Below are 10,040 nucleotides of genomic sequence, written 5' to 3' on the forward strand. Positions count from 1 at the left end.
ACTTACAGTTGAGGCAAATCTAGCAGGGCAGAAATTTCGCGAACTGACTTGTTGCAAAAATGACATCCTATGACAGTGCCACATTATAAGTCACTGAGCTCTCCAGTACGACCCATTCTACTTCCAAGGTTTGTCTATGGAGATTGCATAGCCATGTGCTTGATTTTATGTACCTGTTAACAATCGGTGTGGCTGAAACACCTGAACTCAATTATTAGGAGCGACGTCCACACACTTTTGGCCATACAGTATAGCTGTTAAAAATAATCCAAGTTTAGTTCTCTACCGCCCATTTGCATCGCTACTAAATGACATTCGTAGCAGTGGAAAAACAACATCCGCATCACATGACCATGATGATGTTGTGTAACCACTCAGTGATACGTCGTTAGCCCTGTCTGTTAAGACCATAGAGGTTCCAGTCCGTCCGAAAACTGTATGGGTTGCAAATTTCCTGCAAAATAGCCCCTCCCAGTTTCTCCGGATAGCCAATCAGACAATGGTAGTTGACGTTACATTGCTAGGTTAGTGAGCTAACATCTAAAAAGGAAGATTCATGTTCAAGAGGCGAGCGACAGAGGAATTGTAATATTTCTCTGTATAAAAAGTTAAAGAAAGAGCAATGAAAGAGGACAAAGAAAACACGCGTCCCAAGGAAAAGAAAGTGGAGATTAAATGTGAGGAAAATGAAAAACCAGAAAAGCCAAATAAAGAGAAGAAGGAGGCTATGACAAAGGTAGACAGCCCTACTTTTCAACACTAGCATGAAGTCAACAACTTTATTGCTAACTTGCCCTAACTTAATAACGTTAGCATAGCTGGTTAGCAGTTGCAGAGTTAAGCTCGCTGAAAAAAATTACAGAGGTAAATAATCAAAACCAGCGGGCATCTTGAATTACTTCTTACGCACGTCTTTCAGGTGCATTCGGACGACACTTTTAAAGGAAATCTCGTTGTATGGATGGGTGCTCTTTGGCTTTTGGTTAACTTAATTATAAACATAATTTTGAATTAGGAAACGGTAACTAGTCGCCGATCGACAGTCGCTGTTGAAATGTTGGCTTAAAAGAAAATCCGATCGAATGTTTATTTGAAGAAGTTACCAAGGACCCTTTGTTTATTTTAGCGTTTTTTGTCTTTACAGTAAGATGAGCTAGCTGTTAATGTTCGAAATATGTAAGTTCCTACTCTAATATAAATGTTACGAATCGACTCGTAGGTTTGGTCAGATAATATCAAGCATATACGTGGAGCTGAAGTGACTTGATTGATCAAAATGAAAAAAAGCTAAGTTCCAAAATTACAAACAGCAACGCTGAAAAACGTTTATGGCCATGTGTTGATCTATAGTGCCTATGATTGTCAAGGCTAGCCGTTAGATGTCAGCTTAGGCGAGGTACTTATTTTTAGACATATCCTTACTTGTATTGGTCTCGCTTTTGTTTGTGTGATATTTACATGTGAACATGTTTTTTTTTGTTTCGTTCTAGATTGTGATCCGACGTCTGCCTCCCAGTCTAACAAAGGAAGAGTTAGAGGAGCAACTGCAGCCTCTTCCAGAAGTGGATTATCTCGAGTTCTTTTCTAGTGACACAAGGTAGTTATAGAGCGTTAAGAATACACGTGCCTTTGTGTTTATTCCACACAGGCCAATGGTGAAAAAAGAATGATCATGCAAGTGTTTGACATCACTTCCTTGTGTGCAGACTGACAAATGTTTGTGTTGTGTTGCAGCCTCTACCCTCATCTTTTTGCCAGAGCATACATAAATTTCAAGAACCAAGAGGATATAGTTCTCTTCCGAGACCGATTTGACGGCTATGTCTTCATTGATAATCGAGGTGCGTTCATGCTTTTTAATCATTGGACTGGTACAGATACATCAAAAGATTTCACTAGGAAAAAACATAGTCTCCAAGCAAAGGAGTAATGCACAGCTAGACTTTCCAAATTTTAATTATTCATAAGTCAGCGCATAACAAGTTTTTAGAAAACTTCTCTCTTGCCCTTTTTTTTCTTAACAGGGCAAGAGTACCCAGCCATTGTTGAATTTGCACCATTTCAAAAGGTAGCCAAGAAGAGGAGCAAGAAAAAAGATGCCAAAAGTGGTACAATTGAAGAAGGTAATGTGTTTTTGCCCCTTCACATAATAAGGAACGGTTCATAACAAAATAAGCTGAACCATGTAAGACTTTGATTACTGTTTTACGCAGATGCTGATTTCAGGAAGTTTCTAGAAATCTATAATGGGGATGAAGAGAAGTTGACATCCACTCCAGAGACATTACTGGAGGAAATTGAAGCCAAAACAAAAGAACTTGTCGGTGAGTAGAAGCTTGACAGAGCTAACGGTTATGAAAATCTACAGAATGCCGTTACAGCACGTGGATTTTAATGATGATTATTCTCTCTCTGTTCTCAGCTAAGAAGACAACTCCCCTCTTGGACTTCCTTAAGAACAAACAGGTGAGGATGTGTGTTGCGTTATAATTCCTATAGACTCCCATTAGACAATGCAGTGATTCATTTACTCTAATGCATTTATTATATATGCAGAGACTTAGGGAGGAGAAGAAGGAAGAGAGGAGACGGAGGGAGTTGGAGCGTAAACGCATACGCGACGAAGAACGGCGTAAGTGGAGAGAGGAGGACAGGAGGAAGCGTAAGGAGGCTGAGAAACTCAAGAGAGGAGAGAAGAACGCTGACAAGGACAAGGAGCAGTCCAAAGAGGAGCTGCCCAAGATCAAGGTATCTGACAGTACCACATTTATGTCACTGACAGTTACGTTTCATTAAGTGCTGGTTCATTTTATTTATATACAACACGTTTAATTCAACTCTTCTGTTTGGTCTGTCAGCTTTTGAAGAAGCCTGACCGGGGGGAAGAGGGCGACGCTGAGAAACCGAAAGAAAAGCCGAGGAAGCTGGACAGAGAGAGAGCGAAAGAGGACAGAAGTGGTACGGGCGGGTCGGATTTAAAGAAGCGTCAAAACGGGGAGCTCAGAGAGGAAAAAGGAAGAAAGTGAGTCGCCAAAGCCAAAGTGTTTATTCAGATGCATGTTCATGTGTCAGCCTCTGTAATAAATTCTAAATAGATTATAAAAAGATAAAGGCTGGATGACTGAACGCGTTTATTTAAAGGAGATCATCCCGTAGTTTGCTCGCCGTATCCGCATTGAGACCGGTTTCTATACGGCTCCCGACATTAATGCTTAAGAGAAACTTGTGACTCGTGCAGGCAAGAGGAGGACGGGCGCAGGGAGCACAGAGATCGCGACGCCGACAGAGAGAGAGAACGGGACAGGGACAGGGAGAGAGAGCGGCGTCAGAAAGAGAGGGAACGCATCAGGAAACAGGACGAGGAGCGCCGGAGGAGGAGGGAACGCCACGACGGGGAAAACGCCTACAAGAAGAGAGACGAGGACGGGAAGAGGGAAAAAGAGCGCGCTTGGGAGAAGAAAAAAGGCGAGAACGCGGCAGAGCTCTCTGCCCACGCTCACCCCGAGAAACTGTCGAAAGAGAGCAGAAAGGAGGAGAGTGCCAAAAGGGAACGCGTAAGAAATAAGGTGCAGTCTCATTCATTCTGTGAAAAATGGTTATTTCGTAAAAGAGGGGAAAAAACAAAATCCTCTCGGTACCCTTTCTTGCAAATGTCAGCTTAATAGGTTGTAAAGGAGCAGGGCATGTGGTAAAGCAGTTGTGTATCATTGTGTTCATCCAACAAATTGCTGTTTATTATGCAATAGGATCGGCCTGCCATACAGTTGTACCAACCAGGTGCGAGAAACCGTAACCGAGGAGGAGGAGGAGGAGGAGCAGATACCCATGCTGCAGAGAAGAAGGCCGAAAATGACAAGAAGCCTCTTGAAAAAGGGGAGGAATGATGACAGCAGTATAAATGCTTGTCGTGACGAACGAGAAGAGGATAAGGGCTTTTTGTTTGTGTCAGGGCAAATCGGCACTAGAAAATTATAGTGCTGTTCCAAACTCATAGAGAGATGGGGAACAATATCCTTGTTGCCTTACAGTGCCTGATTAAGCCCCTCTATAGTTTCTGTTATGAGAAAGGCAAGGGGAAGGTTTTCACTCCCTTACTGGCAGGTAGAGAATTGAGAAGTGGGGCATAGCAAGGAGAAGCCAAAGCAATTGGACCACAAGATCTCAAAGTGACCTTATTTTTATTGGTACACAGCCAAACCTATTATACTAAACAGCTGTTTAGGGTTTCTGGTTCGTTCTATAGAATTTAGACGCCATTCATCAATCAGACTTCATTTTTTAGGATCTGCTGCTTTCCCTGAAAACATTAGCGAGATAAACCAGTTTTTCTCAGTCTGGTTTATTCTGTTTGGGTTTTTTTTTCTTAGTACATAAAGCATGGCGATAGAATGCTTAAGAATGATATTAAGAATCTCAAGGCTATCTAATATATTTTTTTTAATTATGTTAATCTTTCCAACTGACTACTAATGCTTCCACAGTTGCGGAGAAATAGCCATGCTGACTGAAACTGAACATGCCTTTATAAGTCAGTTTTAACTGAACTGACTGCTTTTGATGCAAATTAGGTTGGCGCAAACTAGTGAGTGGCCTTTCCTACCTTTGCAGTGAAATAATACAGTATTCATCCCCCAACAAACAATACAGCACCGAATCTAGCGGTATCCAGTTTGGAAATTTATGCTGTTCTCTGCTTATTCGTCTTGAAATTCATCTCCTTTACCGATACACACTCTTAACAGCTGAAGTGTGCTTTATATTTTTTCTCTAAAATGTCACGGACTTGTGAGACATTGAGGTAATTCAAATTAATAAAGTATCTTTGGCTTTAAGACTTGTGTCATCGTCATTATTCCAGTTGTATTGTAATAAATATGTGCATCCCAGTATGCTATTCAAGAGCTGAAAGATGAGATTTAGGTCCCGCTATTCAATTTTAATCTACGAATTCTTTCCTTGAATGAGTAAAAAATGGAATACGAACGTTGAAACGCTGTGCTGGAGGTGCACTAGGTGGCGCTACAACCTCTAGTATGGGCAGAAGGTTTTGTCCCGCCCCGAAATGCGGATATACAACACTGCCGTTTCCCAGGGTTCCCTCTCTTCTACAGCCGCCATTGTGGTGACAGGATTGTGGACTGAAAATGGTATGTAAAAATCAGAAAACATCTCTATACTATCAAACTTTTTGAAGCATATACTTACAGCAGAATCATCGTATCCACAATCTGGTTTGGACAGGGAGAATATTAAATAAAGAAATGTCCAGAATACAATGAATTTTAAACAAATTTACGCAGCCGGTCGGGCCTTCGAAGGAAGTTAGCCGTAGGTCTATGGTAGCTAACTGAGATATGCTGTTACTTGGGAAAGCTGTGAATGTGCTGCAGTTCTAATTCGCAGCTGGGGTATGTTTTACTCCTCAAAAGCTGCTCAGTCGTCTAATCTATTCTTAACCAATTGATAGCCGTCTTCTCGGAGAATACAGAGCTTTAGCTTAAGTGACCAAGCTGCACGTTGAATGGGCGAATAAACATTTCAACTTGTCTTTTTTTGTACCCCCCCAGTCGTCTCACAAGACTTTCAGAATCAAACGCTTCTTGGCCAAGAAGCAGAAGCAGAACAGGCCGATTCCACAGTGGATCAGAATGAAGACTGGCAACAAGATCAGGTAAGAGGATCTTTAATGGACCTGTCTTTGCCCTAGACATCTGAGTGAGCCGCGAAGATCTCCAATATTCAGGCTTTGTCGGCAGCAAAGTGATGCAGTGAGTCCACTAAAAGCCTTCCGATCAAAACTGCTGGCTCACAGTAAAGATTAGTACATTAGTAGTTCAAGCAGGCTGCTATTACAGTACTGCTTTCTGTGGAAGTGCTGTCATTACCCTGCTGAGAGCAACATTCAAACTTGGAGTCAGAAAGGGCTTGTCAGTTCTCTGTTGACAAGCCCAGCTACTCCTTTGGAAACATCTCTCAATTGTTTAGACCAGGGACTTCAAATGTCATGTTTTGTTGTTATTATGGTGTCACTTTTTTTTTTTTTTTTGGTCTGTGACCTGCCTCCAATACACTTGCTATACATGATTAAGCTATTGATGAGTTGGTGCCTGATTGCAGCTGAAATGTGTGTGGGTCCACTTAATGAGCAGTGAGTCACTAATTAATGGTTTTACTTTAGTTCTTCAAAGTTGACTAAAAGTATGATATTCCAAATAGCTAAATTTACATGAAGTGCGTGTTATGAGTTACATTTGATTTGGAACAAAATGATTATTTAATTTAATGGTGTTATTGAGATGTTGAATGTTACCAATTTAGTGTGTGTAATATTCATATAACTGGTTTGAAGAGTTCCTTGGGTGTTTTTTAGGGCTAAAATAATATGTGCATAATAATATTTTGGTTATTTTTTATTTCCACTCAGTGTTTTTTTTTTAGCTTCTGAACACCATAAAAGTTCACAAAGTGTTTGATCTGAGAGAAGAGAGTTTACATTTATCATGCTTGCAAACCCTCGTCCAGCTTTTAAAAAGATGTTTTTTCTTTTGTTTACACCCGGAACCGTGTATTTGAATATTTATTGAACTGGTTCGTTGCTGGATCGTAATGTTACAGCAGCGAGTCTGGTTCTTGCAGGGCTGTCAGAGTAACAGCTCTCGCTTTGACGAAAATGTCATTTTCCTTTCAGGTACAACTCCAAGAGGAGGCACTGGAGGAGGACCAAGCTGGGCTTGTAAGCACGCGGCCCTTCTCTTTGGCATCCCCTGTATCGAATCCTTGCCAGAAACACCAACTTGGCCCAGCCCTGGAGAGTCGCCATGTAATCTGGAACAGCAGTCTCTCTTTTGTACAGACACTCTGGTTATGCTCATGTGGAACAATAAATCAGTTGTGATTGGACCAGAGATCTTGTTTGTTGCATTTTTGGAGACGTGGGTTTTAATGTCAGATGTGGGAACGTGCCAGTGATTTGTAGGCAGTCCTCTGAGAACTTAATTATGCGCAGTTAGTCACAATCATGTCCCGCAGTTCTGCCAACAAAAGATAAAGTAATGTGATATTTAAATACATTGAAACCCAGGCCCATACACTACTGACTTCCAGTGCACAAATACATGTTTCTTACTTAACAGTTGTCACAACACTCATAACCAACCGTCGCAAACTTCAGTATAACAGCAGGGTAACACTAGGTGGAAAAATGATCAGTTAGTCCATTTATGCACCATCCACTTATCTGATAATGCCAATGGCGTCATAAATTTTCAATTATTAAGGTTTTGCGGTGCTATGTTTTTGGTTGTAGTTACAAGACTGCAAGCTATGTGGTGGCAGCTACTCATATACAAACAAAACTTTTGAGTGTTTTATTCAACATACTTCATTTTGTTCTAGTAATAGATTGTCAGAAGAATATGAGCTTGGCGAAATATTCATGCAAATGTATATGAACCAATGCGCTGACCTGAAGGTCACTATCCTGTTTTGGGGACAGTTACACACCAAAATAACGTTTCCCTTAGTTGTTCTGTCCTGTATGTCCATAACAGTCTTTTTTGCTGAACCACGTAAACGGACCAAAGAACTTCTTAAATGAAGCAAAGGCCCAGCGTGCATTTCTCCTTTCAAACGGCTCTGGTTCTCTCACGTTCTCTAGAATTTCTTCTTGTAACGGTAACTCGGAACCAGAGCTGTTGTTATTAACATTTTGACGTCCTACAGTGTGATCATCATCCCATGCTCCAAGAAGCTCCTTCATCTCAGCCGGGGCGTTTCCCTTGAGATATTGCCATGCTCGCTTCCCATTATAGTCCATAACATCTACATTAGCACTAAATGCGCCGACCAAAATTTTTATTACCATATACTGGCTGTGCATGGCCGCTACGTGAAGCGGAGTGAGACCCCCACTCCCCTTCAAGTTCACGTTTACGGGGAAACCTTCTTTTTCAGCGAGCTTGAGAAGTTTTATTAATGCCTCGTCCCTCCCATATTTCGCTAACCAGTGGATCGCAGAGTAACCACTGATGAAGTCCTTCTTGGTTAACAAACTGGGATCCTCCGAGAGGTATTCCAGTATTGTCTCATAATTTCCATCTATAACAGAAAGCATCCAGGCGTGCTCCATGGGATCCAAAACGAAGAACGTGCAGTTGTTTTCGTCTGCACCGTACTGTGCGTCTCCCCCATAATCCCTTGAGGATGCGCTCGAGTCTCTGGACAACAGAATACTTCCAAATCCACTATGCAACTTGTTGTTCAAAAGCAAATCCTTCAGATATTTTTTTCGCATAGAAGGGGTAAGCGAGCCCCTCTCTGGCGGTTCAGCAGTACTGAATCCAGGCTCAGATATCTCCTGCTGCTTTTGCAGTCTTGACCTACGAGACGCCGCGTTTTGTGAAGAGGGCGGGGAGCGCGTACTGACTCTGGACAAGCGCTCCTCCAGGGCAGCTCGAAATTGACTGGAAACCCTGGACTGTCTTCCATTACTACTTAAAAGTTTACTCTCAGACTTTTTGGGCTCCTCAGGGGACGATGTCGCTCCGCCTTGTTGGGAGTTTAAATGAGTCTCTGAGCTGATACCGTCGGACTGTTCGTAGGTTCCAGTATTATCATACATACTGGATAGCCCTACATTGAGTTATTCCTCTGTCGCTGTTGTTTTAGATGAGCTCCAGATAAAGGAAGTTTATATAACTCAGAAAGTAGTACTTCTCTTTGCAGGGCACCGTATTCATTCATGTGCAAACTGAAAGAAAATATTTAATACGGAAATACAATTAGTGAACTACTTTTATTGGAAGAAAGCAAAAATAGTTGCTATTAAAGGGGCTAAAATAAATGTTATCTCTTATAATCAATTGAGGAACACGGTATTCATGACTTAAAGGCTGGATATGTGTTTCAACCACCAAGTTTAGAAAGCTTAGCAAAAACAAGACAGCATCTTCCCCTTTTTAGAACTATCATGTTTTGTTCCTCTTTTGACACCACCTTATAAAACAAACAATAAAAATATCGTCAAAACTGTCAAAACACTGGCAGCATCCCCCTGAATATCCCCCAAATTACAAGGAAATGGTAAATATCTTAAATCTTTTGTTAAAGTTGTATTTATTTAAATACATAGTATGACACGCTTCTATTACCTTGTAAGTACTTGGTTATTCGAATAAACCAGTTATATCTTCCAATTCAACACAAGTTCGAGATAAATCAGTGAAGATACAACTGACTCACCTGCTGCGTATGCATAAAACTGAACTTAGGAAGAATATCCTTATCGTGCTCACTGGATCACAAGAAACCAAGCTACCTCAACAGTTCCCACCTTCTCTGTCTCGACTTATAGACATTCACTTTTGAAAAGGTTTGGAGTATGGCAAAAGAAGAGGAAACCTATCGTGAAGAGAGACAGCGCGTCCCTCTCAAAGTACTCATTTCCGTCTCAAGCGTTCCCTCCCTTAGCTACAAAGTTCAAGTCTTTCCAGATGACTAACCTATGAGCTGGACAAGCAGTGGCACATGTGACTATTCTATTGGCTGAGGGAGTAACATTAGTTTTGGAGTGCAACTAATTTTAATTGATCACTCATTCAGACGGAACTGTAAAAGAACTAGGAGCTCCCCATAATGTAACACGTGCGCTGCTGACGAGAAACACAAATAATAACCTCTTGCAGCATGTGTCAAAACGGCCTCAGACACTGTTTACAAACTACAAGACAACTAACTGGACATGCATGCAAGATAGATATGCAAAAAATACACAGGCATGTTTTGAAAATAGACATGCAATAATAATAATAATAATAATAATAATAATAATAATAATAATAACAACAACAACAACAACAACAACAACAACAACAACAACAACAATAATAAATAACCAGGCATGTTATCTTTATTGACAAATGAAACCATTAGGATATGTTGACTACAGCAAATGCAGACATTCATCTAGTAATCTTACGTTTATGACTATTCAAATGTTTTTTTGAGATTCGTGAGTAGGCCAATTTGCCCTCCGGTCTCAT

At 41.0% G+C, this 10,040-nt stretch overlaps 3 protein-coding genes and 1 non-coding gene across 4 annotated transcripts; 3 read left to right on the forward strand and 1 right to left on the reverse strand.

The window, feature by feature from the left end:
• Window positions 1-548: 548 nt before the first annotated feature.
• upf3b (UPF3B regulator of nonsense mediated mRNA decay) lies at window positions 549-4,782 on the forward strand. Its single transcript, XM_030764698.1, has 10 exons — window positions 549-736; window positions 1,491-1,597; window positions 1,735-1,841; window positions 2,025-2,123; window positions 2,214-2,324; window positions 2,423-2,466; window positions 2,557-2,748; window positions 2,859-3,022; window positions 3,239-3,566; window positions 3,747-4,782. Exons 1-10 carry the CDS (start codon window positions 623-625, stop codon window positions 3,882-3,884), a joined length of 1,404 nt encoding a protein of 467 aa, XP_030620558.1. The 5' UTR covers window positions 549-622; the 3' UTR covers window positions 3,885-4,782.
• Window positions 4,783-5,093: 311 nt separating this feature from the next.
• Window positions 5,094-6,905, forward strand: rpl39 (ribosomal protein L39). Its single transcript, XM_030765632.1, has 3 exons — window positions 5,094-5,147; window positions 5,568-5,671; window positions 6,689-6,905. Exons 1-3 carry the CDS (start codon window positions 5,145-5,147, stop codon window positions 6,735-6,737), a joined length of 156 nt encoding a protein of 51 aa, XP_030621492.1. The 5' UTR covers window positions 5,094-5,144; the 3' UTR covers window positions 6,738-6,905.
• LOC115806235 (small nucleolar RNA SNORA69) lies at window positions 5,836-5,972 on the forward strand. The gene has a single exon (XR_004025137.1). It is a non-coding gene; the product is annotated as a small nucleolar RNA SNORA69 (small nucleolar RNA).
• Window positions 6,906-7,455: 550 nt separating the features above from the next.
• On the reverse strand, window positions 7,456-8,682 carry sowahd (sosondowah ankyrin repeat domain family d). The gene has a single exon (XM_030766735.1). It carries the CDS (start codon window positions 8,618-8,620, stop codon window positions 7,520-7,522), a length of 1,101 nt encoding a protein of 366 aa, XP_030622595.1. The 5' UTR covers window positions 8,621-8,682; the 3' UTR covers window positions 7,456-7,519.
• Between the last annotated feature and the right edge of the window lie 1,358 nt (window positions 8,683-10,040).

Source organism: Chanos chanos, chromosome 2 (genome assembly GCF_902362185.1).
Source record: "Chanos chanos chromosome 2, fChaCha1.1, whole genome shotgun sequence".
In the NCBI taxonomy this organism is placed as follows: Eukaryota; Metazoa; Chordata; class Actinopteri; order Gonorynchiformes; family Chanidae; genus Chanos; species Chanos chanos.

Excerpts from the sequence above, each read along its gene's own strand:
- sowahd (XM_030766735.1), bottom strand. The coding sequence starts at position 8,620 with ATGTATGATAATACTGGAACCTACGAACAGTCCGACGGTATCAGCTCA.
- upf3b (XM_030764698.1), top strand. The coding sequence starts at position 623 with ATGAAAGAGGACAAAGAAAACACGCGTCCCAAGGAAAAGAAAGTGGAG. Across the intron at positions 1,842-2,024 it reads TGTCTTCATTGATAATCGAG|GGCAAGAGTACCCAGCCATT; the intron begins GTGCGTTCATGC and ends TTTTCTTAACAG. Across the intron at positions 2,124-2,213 it reads AAGTGGTACAATTGAAGAAG|ATGCTGATTTCAGGAAGTTT; the intron begins GTAATGTGTTTT and ends TGTTTTACGCAG.
- rpl39 (XM_030765632.1), top strand. Across the intron at positions 5,672-6,688 it reads AAGACTGGCAACAAGATCAG|GTACAACTCCAAGAGGAGGC; the intron begins GTAAGAGGATCT and ends TTTTCCTTTCAG.